This window comes from Lissotriton helveticus, chromosome 1_1 (genome assembly GCF_964261635.1).
Source record: "Lissotriton helveticus chromosome 1_1, aLisHel1.1, whole genome shotgun sequence".
NCBI classification, from domain to species: domain Eukaryota; kingdom Metazoa; phylum Chordata; class Amphibia; order Caudata; family Salamandridae; genus Lissotriton; species Lissotriton helveticus.
This window is the reverse complement of record NC_136057.1, coordinates 1869695204-1869712114: the sequence shown is the minus strand read 5'-3', so window position 1 is coordinate 1869712114 and position 16911 is coordinate 1869695204. Positions and strand designations below refer to the sequence as shown.

At 42.4% G+C, this 16911-nt stretch overlaps 1 protein-coding gene across 1 annotated transcript in view; it reads left to right on the top strand.

Annotated features, from left to right (window-relative positions):
- The window catches only part of TNR (tenascin R), a 736434-nt gene that overhangs the window by 701421 nt on the left and 18102 nt on the right, over positions 1-16911 (top strand). The window contains exons 20-22 of the mRNA XM_078642004.1: positions 1367-1463; positions 5052-5213; positions 13042-13205. Coding sequence (XP_078498130.1) covers positions 1367-1463; positions 5052-5213; positions 13042-13205 — 423 coding nt within the window. The remainder of the gene's footprint in view (positions 1-1366; positions 1464-5051; positions 5214-13041; positions 13206-16911) is intronic.

The following is a 16911-nucleotide window of genomic DNA, read 5'->3' as shown; positions in this document are numbered from 1 at the left end:
AAGGGACTTCATCCCCATACTAGTAGTGCACCAGGAGGCACGTTTGTAGAGTTGTGGTGCAAGGGAGCAGGGCCTCCACGACTTGCCAGGGCTTTTTAAAAAATGTTATTTTGTTTTATTAGGGGAGTACCCCCCTTTCACAGGGCCGGTTTCAGACCGGGGACCCCAGCAGGCCAGAGGATTTCATCCCCCAGCCAGTAGTGCAACAGGAGGTGCATTTGCAGAGTGGTTGAGAAAAGGGGCATGGCCTCCATAACCTCTCAGCAATCCCACTGTTTGGGACGTACTGGAGGTAATAAGAGGGCTTGTTGGCCCACAAGGACCCTCAGCGTCCAAGGGTACTTCATCCCCCAAATAGTAGTGCACCAGGAGGTGCATTAACAGAGTGGTAGAGAAAGGGGAGGCCTCTGATGACCTCTCAGCAATCCCGCTATGTTGGACTTACTGGCGGTAATAGGAGGGGTAGTTGGTCCCTAAGGTCCCTCAGGAGCCAAGGGGACTCATCCCCCTACTTGTAGTGCACCAGGAGGGCATTTGTCGAGTGGTGGTGCAAAGGAACTGGGCCTCTGTGACTTGCCAGGGATTTTTTTTAAACTTATTTTGTTTTATTAGGGGAGGGGGCCCCCACTTTCCTGGGCCGATTTCAGCCACGCCGCCTCCCTCCCAGGCAGATTTCAGCCCCAGGTGTCCAATCCGCCTATGCCTGGCCTTTTTTATTTAGGGGAGGGCCGCACAGCTCCACCCTCTCCTGGCCAATTTCGACCCCGGGGGCAAATACAAGAGGGATGCGCACTCTGATGTTGCAGTAAAACAACAAGATCTTTATTTTACATCAAAGGCACTGTGCAGAAAAACAAAAACATATATATACACACACGCATATATATATATCCATATTAAATAAGATTTTTAAAATTGTAATATACCATAACAAATCATTTTAGGATACAACCATTTGCGATGAAAGTTTACAATTTCATTTCATTAAAAAAGTTTCATTTATTTCATGCAAGAAGTGTCATTTTCTTTAAGTAATCAATTATTTTGCAGTTTGATGTATAACAGTTTTACTATTTTACTTCAACAAATGTGCCTTCTGATAGAAATACTAGAGTTTATGCCAGTATAGATTCCAGTAGAAAGAAAAAAGTAGTACTCTTGCATACCCACACAGGGGTGCATGATAATATTTGTAAACTGGCAGAACAGAGCACATGACAATGATGTAATTGCACGTGTACATGCGTAGATCAATTTTCTTGTTAGTGCATGTTGCGCAGGGCTTTCAGAGCTGGCTATAGTTACCTTCCTCCTGGCTGCAAGCAGATATCTCAAACATTTCTCGTGCCCACTGAATACTTTTCAGGTCTTCCAGAGGAGGCAGAATGGTTTGACGGATTTCTTTCGGAAGTGGGCAGATTACAACATTGGATTTGGTAATCTTGAAGATGAGTTTTGGCTAGGTAAGCCACCACTTACATCCACCTTTTAAAATGAATTGTGTATAGAGTGAGCAAGACTATTCATAGAATGCACAATGCAAAGCTAAGGTATTTTTGGCAATTCAATAAAACGTTTTTCTTTCACAAGACATTTTATTTACATAGTCAGATAAAACCTCCAATCACACACAATTGTTCTATATACTATTCTTAACTCCTCCCATATAAGTGAAATTAAAAATAGTAGTTATATACTTAGCTTACAAAATAGGAACTAGATCACTGTACCAGATACAATATTAATACCATATGATGTATTGATGTATGGAGTGACCCGTTAATGTTTAGGCATATTCAAGCTAGCCTTTCCCTCATATTCTGTTGGCCACTAGTCTAACTTTATGCTACAGAATAATCATTGTAATTAACTGAAGCTTTAAGATAGTAAATTTATTTTCATTTTCATGTATCATATCTATTTTTAGAAGATGAATAGTAGATTGATGTATCTTGAAAAGCTATCACGAGTATTTCTTGAAATGTCTCTCTATTCCATAGTTCAATAAAGTTTCACAGTGTAGTGTTAATGACATTTTCTCTATTTCATAGTACATGAGTGACTCTTTCCATGGTGACCAAGTTGTGATTTTCAGAAAACCCACTGCTCAATTTCTATCTTCCTTTTTGTTTTAATGTATTCAAAATTTCAGGACTCCAAAAAGAGTAAAAGCAATTATTTTGCTTTATAAACCAGTGCCGCATCTTCACACTGAGTTTGGGGATATCTACTCATATTTCAAACCAATTACTTTATGAAATGTATATTTTTATTTCATTTACCATGTTTGTTATATTTCTCAAACAGTACAAGTTCTTATCCCAAACTGTGTATCAATTAATGGAGCTTTCTATGTTACTCACTTCACCTGATTTAAAAGATAGGTGTTAATTTTCCCTAACTAGGAACACTCTTATTGTAGACTTCACAAGAATGTTTGAGTTGGCCCATAAAAATGTCAAGCTATGATCTGCCAGTTATCAATGGAGTTCTACAGCCATTGAACTTCCTTAGTAGAATTTCGATGTTCCAGAAAAAAAAGTGATATGGGGCAACCTTAAACTTCTGTCTACCAAATTGGTGTGAAACACGTCAATTATGATTCTTCCTTTACAAATGAGCGGATTATTCCGACGAGAAGCTGAAATGTTGGAAAGCATGGCTACAAAATCAATGGACTATATGTGGTTGTGCCAGAAGAGAGGGTGACTGTTTCCTGCCAACCTCTAGATCTAGGATTAAATGGTTGGAGTAGACATTACCATTCAAATACCTTCTTTTATAAGCAAAAGTCTTTCACTGTGGGAGACAACACAACTTCAAGTTCTACCTGGAGACAGCTCCACACTCTTTAAGAGAGTTATGCATCTGACTTGTGCATATTGGATTGGTTTCAAAACAATATAAAGTTTATAATTCCACACCGCAAAAGATTAATTAGAAATGGAGAAAGGTCAGGATGGTTGGCAATCTACACAGGAGTGATTGTCTCAGCACATTCATCCAAAGATTAGACCATGTGATTACCCAGAGACTGTAGAGAGCACAAAAGCTACATCCAGAATTCCATAGGCCTTTGTCAACACAGTAAACATTAGAGTTTATGATTCTACTACTTGGAAAATGCCTAACAAGAATTGCTTACATGGAAGTGTAGCCAAAAGATACCCCCCCCATTTCTCCAGAAAGAACATTGCTGCATGGCTTAGCTTTGTAATTCAGCCCCTGGATGATCCTTAAGACTCCTGGAACAATGCCCTCTGTGCAAATGAGATGAAAGTAGAGCTGTACAGCTGTAATGTGCAATGACATGTATGGTGAAAAACCAACACTGCAAATCACCACGAAACCCTCATGTCAACAGTCAAGCATGGTGGCAGAGAGGTGATGAACTGGACCTGCTCAACATCTGCAGGACTTGGACTTGGACACTTCACAATCAAGTTTACCATGAATCCCTCTCTATACCAGCACACTCTAGATGAAAATGCAAGACCACGCCTCCAACAGCTAGGGACCAGCCGAAAGTGAATCATGCAACCGGACAATGCTTCAAAATACCCAAATATAACTATGACTGGATCGCTGAAAAAGGAACCCAATCAGGGTTTAGAGATGGCCAAGTCAAAGTCAAGTAGGCCAGAATTCAAAGTGAAGGCAAATGGGCCAGAATTCCTCCTAGTTGATGTGAGAGACTGATGAACGCTTACAGGAAACATTTACTTAAAGTTAGAGTTGCTAACAGGGGTTTCACATATTCCAAAATAACAGGGTGCACTTACTTGTTCACACAAGGCTTCTGGAAGTTGGCTGAATGTATGTTTACTAAATTAAGACAGTATGTACTATTTGGCTATGTTATTCGTCATTTGAGTTTCGCTTTATCTACTGTTAGGACTTTGTTAAGGCTAGGTGAAGATCAGATCATTCCTAATATGCAAAACCATTCTAAACAGGTGCATTTTCCTCTTTACATCACTGTAAGTTTCAAGTATACTTTGTGCATCTTGCCACCTCACCTGCTTGGTTGCTTGCTTTGGTGAATCTAGTGCCCACCTTATAAGGACATTCTACCCAGTTTCTCAGCAAAGAAAATACTCACCCTCAAAATGATGACTTGATTTTCATGCACCTTTCCAACGCGGGATTTGTGTGGTCTCTTTCAGTAGGACATTTTAATCAGCCTTTTTTCCCCTAATGAAACCAGTTTTAAATTTTTTAAAATATAGCTATGAAGATTCAGTTGACTTGTCTTAACTCTGAGAAGGCCACATATGTATTTGTTGATTGTCGGCCACATATGTATTTGTTGATTGTCAATCACATACATTATTTCTAAAAAATGTTATTTCAGATATGAAATAGATAGAGATGAAACTTTATCATTGCATTTTTGATTCTAGAGTAAATTTACAATTCTTAAGGTCATCTAAAGTGCATTGAGTGTTTGAGAAACTTTCCAACAGCCTATATAAATAACAGTTAGTTTTGGGTCAAGTAGTATTCAACCACCAAAATAGACAGTCTACTGAAAACACAAGTATTACTTATGTAATGTCTATGAGCCTCCGCTTGCTCATAAACATGTGCATCTTTTGCTGGTGAAGCTGTTTGGAAGTGGTCAAATTGAATTTGGCAACAGGATTATATAGTTATAATACTTACTAAAATGTCTTTCTCTAAAATAAATTGAATTGCCTCAAATCTCTTTAAACATATAGATATTTTGATATGATTGTATGTCAGAATACCATTGTCATAAATATTGTGTCCTAAAAATCGTGTTGTAGGGTGTAGATGTTCTATTATTAACTCCTATGGGGTAATATTTTTGTAAATGATATTTTGGACTTGATACATATGTCAGAAGATAGTCTTAACAATGATACTCTGAACCATATCTTTTGAGATATACTATACATTTGACATTTATGAAATTACAATACGTTAAGCTCTTTTTGTAACATTCCCATATGCCAATTTATATGAATAAGCTTCGCTAACTATTCCCAGTCTTTGACATTTTTTATCCCCACTCCTCTCCCATGCAGGGCTGGAAAACTTGCACAAGATCACATCCCAGGGTCGGTATGAGCTCCGCATAGACATGCGTGATGGACAGGAGGCAGTGTATGCCTACTATGACAAATTCTCCATCGGAGATGCCAGTAGCATGTATAAGCTGCGCTTGGGGGACTTTAATGGCACTTCTGGTAAGCAATAGCCAGTAACAAAGAGCACAGTTAACATTATAGATTAACTTTGAGGGAGGGTGATTACATGGCTCCCTGTGACTAGCACATCATCCAATCAGTCCAGAGTGATGCTGTGTCCAAAATGAACATTGACTACAACATGCAGAATGCATTAGTTTGTTAACTGAAAGTCAAAGGCTGGAGACTTCTTGCCTGATTTAGAGTTTTGTAGACAGGGTACTCCATCGCAAACAAGTACATTATCTGCCAAACCAATGCTTTCCTGCCCTACTTAGGGTCAGGAAAACTGCCAGCTTTTAGTTGACAAAGACCCCGTGTTCTCTGCCAACAGAAAGCTTCCTCTAATGGTTAGAGCACTTAGCACTTTAATTGGAGGATTTGCATTACACTGCCCACCCTGTTCAGGGTGGGAATGTGATGTTCTTTTTTTTTTAAAGCTAAAATGTGTGGCAACGGAGAGCAAAAAAACAAATGACCCCGACATCCAGGGAAAAATCTCTCTAAGTGTGAGGGCCAGTAGTAATTTGTTTTTCAATAGCAAACTCCCACTTTAGGAGTTTGTTTTTGAAAAACAGAAACTTTTGTAAAGTTTGGTGAACTTGCATTGATACGCAATCAAGAGATGGCCACAAGTCGGGCAATAACATGTGGGGTTGGACATTATTTGAAATTGAAGGGGATGCAGCCCGGGAGGAATGATTATAAAAACTTAATGTGTTGTAGGATTGCTACTATAAATATCTGTGGATTAAATGATGTAAATAAAAGGATTAGGGTGGCGGCACTGTTGAAAACTCTTCGTCTGGATTTAGTATGCTTGCAAGAGACCCATATTGAGGTATCTAAAATTATTTGTTGGGACAATTGGGATTTGTTCTTCTTGCAAACTCTAAGCAAGACTCTAGGAATAAGGGGGTGGCCATACTGGGGAGGACTGGAGATGTTGTGGTGACCAGGAAAAAGGAGGATGAAGGTGGTCGATGGGTGATTTTAGAGTTAACCTTTAAGGGGGAGAAATTTACCCTTGCTACGGTCTACGGATCTACGGAAGATGATCCAGAGATCCCTCAATATCTGGATTTAGAATTGGCACACTGGGTAGAGCCAATAGTTATATGTGGGGATTTCAACATACACAATACTAAAAGTACATTCACACAGGTGGGAGGACATTATACAGGAAGGAAAAGGAGAGTGCATAGAGCTTTATCCGATCTGGTTACCCATAACTCTCTGGTTGATCCCTGGGTTAAGATCCATCCAAACAGAGATGGTAGCACATTTTACTCTGCTCCCCACAGAGTATTGGTCAGACTAGACTACTTTTTGGTATCAGGGTCGTTGCTGAAAGGGGCAAAGATGGAAAAGCATCCCCGTGTGGTATCTGATCATAGTCCTTTAGTTCTAACTGTTGTAATAGGCCAAGCTCAGAGGAAGGAAAGACAATGGACTTTCGAGAGGGCTCTTCTTAAGGATGAGGGATATAGGGAGTATATGGAAGGCTGGATTAGGGATTTCCTGGATATTTACAGAGGATCAGCTACCCCCGGGGTGGTCTGGGATACATTCAAGACTAGTGTCCGAGGGGAAACGATGAGTTATGTATTCTCAGCACAAAAAAAAGAGAAGGCTAGGATAGAGGGAATAAACCAGAAACTGATGGAAGCTGAGGAGGAGTTGGGGATAGCTATTCGACAACGGCTGTCATTAGAAACACATCTACTCAGAATTGTCTCCCTTAAAGCGGCAGCTACAGAGCATATATCTAAGAAGGCAGCAGAGAACATTTTAATTAAAAAGGAAGGGGTATATGAGCTCAGTGAAAAGGTTGGGCATTTGCTGGCGGTACGAACTAGGCAGAAGCTTGCAGCAGCAGATATCTCAGAGATCATGGATAACCAAGGGCATAGGGTGGTAGGGGTTGAGGGGGTAAGAGAAGTCTTTAGGCAGTTTTATGTATCCCTGTATCAGGCGGACAGGCGGGGAGGCCACACAGAGATCGAGGGATATTTAAGGGGTGTCACACCATCGCGTATTACTCCGGAATGTAAAGAGGAACTAGAAGCACCGTTTAAGGAGGAGGAATTTTTATGGGCCTTAAGCACCTTACCATCAGGTAAAGCCGCAGGTCCAGACCAACTGCCGGTGGAATTTTATAAAACATTTCAGGGAGTAATAGGTGCAGATATGTTTAATATGATGAGGCAAGCACAACTTGGAGAGGCAATTCCTGACTCATGGGGGGGGGGGGCAGATATAGTTGTGATTCTTAAAAAAGGAAAGCCACCAAATCAGCCTGGCTCTTATAGACCAATCACCCTTATGAATGCCGATGTTAAAATTTACTCGAAAATACTAGCCAAGAGACTTGCAGGGGTAATTGAGGGGTTAGTAATCGGTTCACAACATGGGTTTATACCGGGTAAAGGGACAACACAGCACATCAGACAGGTGATCACAATGTTTGATGCAGCCGGTATCCTGGGGGAACCTATGGCGGCACTATTTCTAGACGCCGAGAAGGCATTCGATAGGGTCTCCTGGGAGTATCTGTGGGGTAACCTAAGGTGGACTGGAATAGGGGAAGGGTTTATTACAGCAACGCAAACCCTATATAAAAATCCATCGGCTAGAATAAGGGTTAACAGAGGGCATTCAGCAGTTGTTAAAATAGAAAGAGGAACCAGACAGGGCTGCCCATCATCTCCCCTATTATTTGCGCTATATCTAGATCCTTATCTGCGTAAACTGGAAAGTAACCAAAGGATCCCCAGGTTATGTTTGAATGGATGTGAAGCAAAAACACTGGCTTACGCAGACGATGTGGCCATTTTAACATCTAGCCTGGAGGGTGCTATTAGGGAGGTGGAGATAGAGGCTCAGAATTTTGGCCAGGTTTCAGGCTACAGCTTGAACAAATCTAAGACCCAGATAATTTGTAACCAACATGTTCAAGGGAGAACGGATCCAAGAGTTGTGGTCTCAGCTGTGTATCTGGGAGTGGCAATATCGGCGGATGTTGAAGCCGTCGTGCAGAATAATATGGTCCCACTGATGGCTAGCGTAAAATTGGATTTGGAACGGTTAAATAACCTTCATCTCTCTCTAATGGGTTGTACGAACATAATCAAGATGCTCATATTACCTAAATTTTTGTATCATTTTAGGGCAATCCCACTTTTTTTTTAAGCGAAATGGTTTAATATGTTGGAAGGTATCCTTAATAGATTTATTTGGGCACAGGGTAAGACTTGTAGGGCTTATAGGTTCATGACATTACCGAGAGAAAGAGGTGGATGGGGGGCACCGGACTTCAGATTATATTACTGGGCTGCAGCAATTCAGTATATGCAAGGACTTATAGGGAGAGGTGGGGTTAATCAAAGGATAACAGATTGCTCCTCGAGAATTTATGTTGCCGTTCTGGGGGAGGAAGTGGAAAATTGTTTTCTAAAATGTATAGAGTATGGTTATTATAAAAGAACCAGGTTTAAGACAGTCGAGGCAGGAGTTAAGGTATGGAGCGCTTTTATGAAAAAAATGGGCATAGGGAGATTTAACCGGTATACAAAGTTGTTTAAAAATAGGTCTTTTCCGGTAGAGATATTTGGGGATAGGACAATGGAAAGATGGGCGGTGAAGGGAATTGCTCAGATTGGAGATGTTAGGAATTCGGAGGGATTTCTACTATTTTCAGATTTAAGGGACAAGTACGGATTGGATAGGCAGGATTTTTTTAAAGTATTTACAGATAAGGAGCTATCTGGAAAATAAGCATGGGGGGCAGGTGGGCTTTAATACAATCGAGATCATTGAGAAAATAAGGCTAGGGGGGGATTGCTCGATTCGATGTTTTTATGCCAGTCTCACGGTTACAAAGCAGGATGATATTGAAAAACACAATGAGAAATGGGCAGAGAAGTTAGAGGGCGATTTAGGATGGTTTCAGGATTCGTTGGAGTTAGGAAGGACAATTTTATGTTCTGCATCACTGCAGTCGCAACACTATAAAACCCTCTACTCACTTTATTATACCCCGGCCAGGATAGCGAAATGGGGTGGAACTACAGGTATTACATGCCCGAGGTGTAACTCAGGTGAAGCGGATATAATCCATATGTTCGCACTATGTCCGCAGCTGCATACCCTTCTAAAAGATATAGAGATGTTCTTTGAGGCCTCTCTAAAATTTAAGATTAGTCTTAGACCTGTACATATTTTGTTAGGAATTGTTCCAGAAGATGGTATCCCACAGAGGGAATTTATCTTTATAACCATGGCAGTGTACAGGCTTTGTATCGCCAGGGCTTGGCTAGATAAGAATCCTCCAGGATTGCAAATATGGTTGTCTAATTTGTTAGCAGCATACAATTTAGAAAAACATATCTATGCAAGGAAAGGCAGGAAAAAAAGACAGATGGGAATCCGAATTTGGGAACCACTTAGCAATTGGAGAGTAGGGTTGGGATAGCACTCTCGGGATGTGTAGGAATTTTTTGTATAAGTTAAAATATAAATTGAATATGTTGTTTTATTCTTTTTTGTTTATCCATGTATATGCCCGATATGAACAATCTTCACGACTATGGTCATGTCTGAATTTATATTTGCTTGATTAATTTATGGTTTTGGAATGTAGAAGCTGTATATGTTTAAAATCTTGTGCTGTATGGAAAATAAATAAAAATATATTTAAAAAAAAAAAAAGAAACCAAAGGTGGTCATCTACCAAGCTTTTTACACCTTGACCTTGACAGGGTAAACAACCTTTACAACGAAAATTTTACAACGCACTACCATTACAACACGGTCATTACAACGCAAACCATTACAACGCATTGCGCTGGGGGCGCTCTAGGATAGGGAATAAGTTCAATTTACTATCCAACACCTTCCCTAGTGTCCACGGGGACTGGAGTTGGAATAGTAAATTAAACTATTCACTATCCAACACCCAAAAGCACTATGCGTTGTAATGGATTGCGATGTAAAAACCCCGTTGTAAAGGCAGGCGTTGTAATAGCCTGCGTTGTAACGTCATACATCCCCTTGACAGGAATCACCATGATCCGTGTTCTGTTGAGGTACAGAGTTCATCTTTGTGCCAGCAGTTAGCTCTAAATTTGGTGGAAGATTCTCCGTCAAGTTACCAGCCTTAATGTCCCCCACCACGCTCACAGACTGTACACGGTCTGGCAACCATAGAGTAGGCTCTTGGTATCTTATAAACATGGAGTCAAACACCAACCTCAGGGGATCAAGGGGTGTGGGTGCCCAACTCATTCTGTACTAAAGGCAGGGTGGAGTGGATCAGCAGGCAGACACACAATTGTAGACTGTAAGAGAGAAAAACTCTGTGTGTGTTGCCTGTGTAAAGGAGAGGCTTTCAGAGAATGAGGGTGGTTGTTAGAAGGACAAGAAACATATGGACAAGCTAAGATAGAAGGGCACTACTGAAGAACATGGACCTGCAGGAAGAAGCAGCGAGACCAGGGGAAAAAGAAAACCAGAAGAGGCTAAGGAGAGACTGGACAAATACAGGGAATGCAATTAGATCAAGAACTGCAGAGACACGGTAGGTAAGATGGGGCAAGGCATGGAATGCAGGAAATGCTCAAAAGATAAATGAAGTGGAAACGGGAAGAAGCTGGAGGAGATAGCACAGGAAGCAGGAAAATGCTGATTAGACTCAGTGAATGGGGTGAAGAAGAGAGCAGGAAATAGAGATGGTTACAGGAGTGAATGGAGGGGCAGGTGTGAAGGTCTAGAACTCCTAGTATGGGGCAGGAGAAACTGGAGGGGACAAAGAAGCTGAAAAGAAAAGCAAGCATGAGATAATATAAGGCATATTATTAAGTAACAAATGCAAAAAGAACATATGTCGTCCTAACTGGGAAAGGTATGCCCAGACGTGGGTCCAGTGCTCACTACACCACTGGATTCAAGATAGCCTGGCTGATGAAGGGTGATGCCCTGAAACCGGACCCAGGATGCTTGTTTCCAGTCCAGGGAGGACCTGGCTTGGCAGTTCGGGCTGGACTGTTCCTACAAGGAACCGGGTCAAGACTGATTTTCATATGGCTGGGTCCAAACTGGGGTGGTGTGGTGAGCAAAAGAATGATGGATTAAACCCATATCCTTGTGACTGGAGGTGAATGTTTGCATTGTGCAGCATTCTGTCCATCAATTGTTTCATTTGCATAGTACTAAGTAATGCCAGCAATGTTATATAGCTGACCTCTGATAAGGATACAAGATGTTTGCATTGTCCAGCATTCCGTCCATCAATTGTTTCTTTTGCATATGTCGCCCTAAGTGGGAAGGGTATGCCCAGACGTGGGTCCCGTGCTCTCAACACCACTCGATTCAAGCTAGCCTGGCTGATGAAGGGTGATGCCCTGAAATCGGTCCCAGGATGCTTGTTTCCAGTCCAGGGAAGACCTGGCTTGGCAGTTGGGGCTGGACTGTTCCCACAAGGAAAAGGGTCAAGACTGATTTTCATATGGAGGGAACAAAGAAGCTGAAAAGAAAAGCAAGCATGAGATAATATAAGGCATATTATTAAGTAACAAATGCAAAAAGAACATATGTCGCCTTAGGTGGGAAGGGTATGCCCAGACGTGGATCCAGTGCTCACTACACCACTGGATTCAAGATAGATTGGCTGATGAAGGGTGATGCCCTGAAACCGGTCCCAGGATGCTTGTTTCCAGTCCAGGGAGGACCTGGCTTGGCAGTTCGGGCTGGACTGTTCCTACAAGGAACAGGGTCAAGACTGATTTTCATATGGCTAGGTCCAAACCGGGGTGGTGTGTTGAGCAAAAGAATGATGGATTAAACCCATATCCTTGTGACTGGGGAGAATGTTTGCATTGTGCAGCATTCTATCCATCAATTGTTTCTTTCGCATAGTACTAAGTAATGCCAGCAATGTTATATAGCTGACCTCTACAAGGATACAAGATGCCAAAATGTGGAGATACAATGCAACACTTTTTCAAATAGCTATATGTCGGGGAACAGAGTTATATAGATACAGAAAAATGTTAATGTCACCATAGATTGAGAACAAATGTCTGTTGAGTATTATACCTGGTGCCTAGGGAAACTTGATTAAGAAATAATGTGTGCAATGTTCATTGCTACTAGTCAAGCACTGAAAAGCTACACTGACTATCAGTGAGTACCCCAGAGGTGGAGAATTAGTAAGATTTGACAGAATGGGCAGTTGCTGATGAAGTTCAAATGTGTAAATATATGGTATATAAGGAATTGCATCACTGTCGTGCATACTGGAGAGAACTCTCTAGAACTCTCTAGAGATCTGATCTACCCCAGAAACCAGACTACTGTGAACTCTATATTGGTTATGCTATGTATGTAGCCATTGGCTTTATATGTTGTTGGAAACATACAATCGACTACATATCAAGTGTATGGTCATTATGTGGGCGACTCTGGCATGTTGTATGCCACTGATGACATATCAAACGCGTGATTGTTACAAATAGTTTGCTGATGCTTGGTGTCCTCTTCCTGTGTATTTGTTTTATATTGTTTACAAAAGGTAAAAAGAAGTTAAGAAGAACAAAAGCACGAGAAAAAGTAGCCTTATTTACATGACTATAGTAAACCAAGAGCTATGAATTCATGCTCTTCAAATGCCCTGTGAGCTGGATTGCTAAATTTTGTTGGAGCCTTTAACTGTGGCACAGACCAAGATAAAAGCTGTTAAAAGGCAACTTTAAAGGTGTTTGGCTCAGCTCTTCATTCTTTTAATAAATGGCCATCACTTTTGCAATAACAAACTTTCCTTTCCCGGCAGGGGATTCCCTCTCATACCACCAGGGGCGCCCATTCTCCACCAAGGACAGAGACAATGATGTTGCTGTTACCAACTGCGCCATGTCCTATAAAGGAGCCTGGTGGTTCAAGAACTGCCACCGCACCAACCTGAATGGAAAATATGGAGAATCTCGGCATAGTCAGGTGAGATGATTGGATTATGTTGTGTATTTTCAGCTGCAAGACTGGCCTGCATGTGCTGGGCATTATATTACCTCTTTGAACGACCAGCAGCCTATGTAATAGTAAAACCATTCACAAGATTTAGCACCTACTACATGTAATCACACTGCTGCCAGCATTTTCTATACTGTCACCAGTGTATGCTAGACTTAAGTAACCGTGCCAACTAGGCCTAGGCATGAATTTCCACTCTGCTCACTGAGTTTTCAGAGATTTTTCCATTCCGCACTCCACGTAGCACACGGAGTTCCCCAAAACTCTGCCTTGCATAGCGGAGTTTTTTCCTCGCTTGCGCTCGTCAATGTTTAGGTGCCGAGCGAGGAAAATCTTACTCCAGACCACCTCCTGACGAAATTCCTCAACGTGGAAGGTTGGGCACTACCCCTCGACTTGAGAAACCTTCCGTTCACGTTGAGAAAGATGAGCAGCATGACCTAACACACTTCGCCATTTGTGGGTGGAGTTTTTTGGTCACAACATAGAACTCTGCCCATGACTAGTGCCAACTCATGTGGTATTTCACCCACAATCTAATATACTACACTTTATAGAAATTCAAGCGCACTACACATTTAAATACAACATTAGCTGAAAACAGCCCCTTCCTCCGATCCCCCATATAAGACTTGGGTTTGCCTCATGTACTTTCATAGTCATTGTGGGATTTTATGAGCCATCCATCAAAAGGACTCCTGTAATGTTCTTCAAGGTTTGCTGAACAAAGAATGTGCAGGGGAGTAACCCAGATCATTGCAGCCTCCAGGGGCCACCACATTTTTAGGGTCCCCCATTCAGCCCTCGGCCAATGAATATCTGTGAGATATGGAACACTAGGGAGCCCCTCATTACATTCTGTAGGGGGGTCCCAACATTTTTCGTTGCACCTCTGAGAATGTGCCAATGGAATAAGACCCTGGCATCATGGCAATAGGAACGGTTCAATCAGAAATACACTGCACATCCCAGGGAGTGCTAACAAAATTAAACCCCTGACGTGATGTTTCGGTCTTGATGGAATGCATAGTAAAAGCAGAGCAGGGAGTCTAGCAATACTGAGAACTTTCATAAAGGGGTTGTTTATGTTGCCATTCTGTTATGATTTTCTGTTCTGGTTGAAATGTTGCCTGTTAGAACCAGGATTGCCTAGTTGGCTGAGTTAGGTACCTTAGGCCAAGTAGTGACCCTCACTTCCACGTCATGGAAAGGAAGGGCACCTTCTCAGATAAACCCTGCTAACCCACTTGGTAGCTTGGCACAAGCAGCCGACTTATCTTCAAAGCAAATGTGTAAAGTATTTGCAACCACGCTCCCAGTGACTTAATGCTGCCACCACAAAAGGACTCCACATGAGTTTCATATAAAAACAAGTATGAGTTTATATAAAAAGATATACGATAAGACCACACAATACAAATCCAACATATGCGTATTTGTAATATACCTCCTGGCCAGTTATTAGGTCAGCCAGCTCTTGTAAGTTCTGGCTGTATTAATCAGCACTTCTAGGTGATCCTATGCAGTCCTAATGCAAGGCTATGCAGTTCGTAATGCTAGAATCAGGCACTTTACAATGGAAGAATAATGCAGTTTGTGATGCCAACTAATGCAATGCGTAATACAACCATCCGGCAGTTCGTTATGTAGAAATAATGCAATGCATAATGCAACAATCAGGTAGTTTGCTCTGCAAACTAATGTAATGCGTAATACAACAAACAGGCAGTTTGTTATGCACAAATAATGCAATGCGTAATGCAACAACCAGGTAGTTCATTCTGCAAACTAATGCAAGGCGTAATAAAACAATCAGGTAGTTTGTTCTGCAGAAATAATGCAATGTGTAATGCAACAATGAGGTAGTTCGTAATGCAGAATTAACGCAGTGTGTAATACACTCCAGGACCAATTGCGGTGCTTCAGACGGTCTCTCTGCCTCTCTTACTGACTCGTGGTCAGTTTCCGTCACCATATGCCCCCAACACAAATCTGGTGTAAACAACAGTGCAGCTCCCTCCACCGGCCCCGGTACTGCCACTCCTTGGCACGTACGGGCTGCGACACGAGCTGGGACAGAGGCTCCCGTTACCAGAAAGGGAGAGGTCGAGAGCTTCTCTCTCTGAGCCTGCACCCCGCCCCAGGCGCCGACACACATTACCTGGGGGGGTGCATCCTCGCTCTCCTCTCTGCCTCTCGCAACTTGGGCCTCCGATGAGACTGGGTTGATTCCAGGCTGATGACAATAAGATCTGAGGCTGCAACAGGGCACACACACACAGCGACGCTGAGACTCCCTTGAGCCTCGGGTGTGGACAGTCACAGGGCAATCCTCACGAAGGTCTCAGGCTGCACGAAACACATGCACACAGTGTCGCTGAGACTGCCTTGAGCCTCGGTGCGCACGGTCACAGGGCAATCCTCGCGAAGGTCTCAGGCTGCACGAAGCACACGCACACAGCCCCGCTGAGACTCACTTGGACTCATGGCGCCCCCGATCACAGGGCAATTCTTCCGAGGGTCTCTGGCTGCAAAAAGCACACGCACACAGCGTTTTAAGTACCAAAAAAAAACACATAAAAGGCTACACCTACCAATAGCCACAGTCCCATTTACCAAATAATCAGTCAGTTGGCAGTAAAGAAAGTTCAATCATTTATTAAGCAAAAATACTCTATAGAGGAGCCTCTCCAACCCTCACCCATTAGGTGCGCGGAGAAGACTGTTGGCTTGCATTCAAACATGAGGTTATATACTTTTCAGTTCAACACATATAATGACTGTAAAAGGAAAAACACCAGTTGGCCCTCGAGCTCTAGGAAAGGATCATATGTGGCACACATGATTAGTTCAAAGCTTAACTCCCGGGAGTGTAGGCACAGCGCCTCCAGGAATGCGCTTATCGCACCCAAAGCCAGATGCGACCTTGAGTCTCAGGACAGTCGAGTAGACAGCCTACGTTCAGCTGCTCCCAGTAATTCAGATGAACTGAGGCTTGACAACTGCCGGAGACTAACACGTGATCACAGTCCGAGTTCGAGCATACATGTAGAAAATGGCGTCTGTATGGTTCTCACCCTACTCTGTTAGCAATAGATACGCAAAGAGCGAATAAACATTTCCCCCCTCCAAGCGCATATAAAATATATACATATAGTTTTAGCAAAAGAGGGTACGTATAGATGCATCATGCTAACATAATATAGGTCCGATGCTCCTTATGTCTGGGAAATCCATTTTTTATCCCTCAGAACGACCCTTTTAGCATGATGTAGCTAACTAAAACAGCTCAATCTTCAAATATTCCCTCATCAATCATCATTAAATCTTTGAGCTCCTGCTGAACTAACTGAGCCTTTACTGCTGCTGGGGATGGACCGGCCACGGAGGAGGTGAGTTTAGTTGCGCAATAAGAGCAACATGCAGATCCATATTGTACACAAAGGCAGCACATGAATATGATACCGGCTATACATGCCAGCACTATCAGAATTTTCCATGCCCAAGAAGACAACAGACCCCAGAACCAACCAGAGAGGGACCATGTACCAGTCTCTACATGTATTTCGGAAGCCAAACGATGTAGCTTCTGGATAGCCAAATGAACGTAGGGGGCGGAGTCAGGAATATACACACAGCAAGAACTGCCGATCACATGGCATGCTCCTCCTCG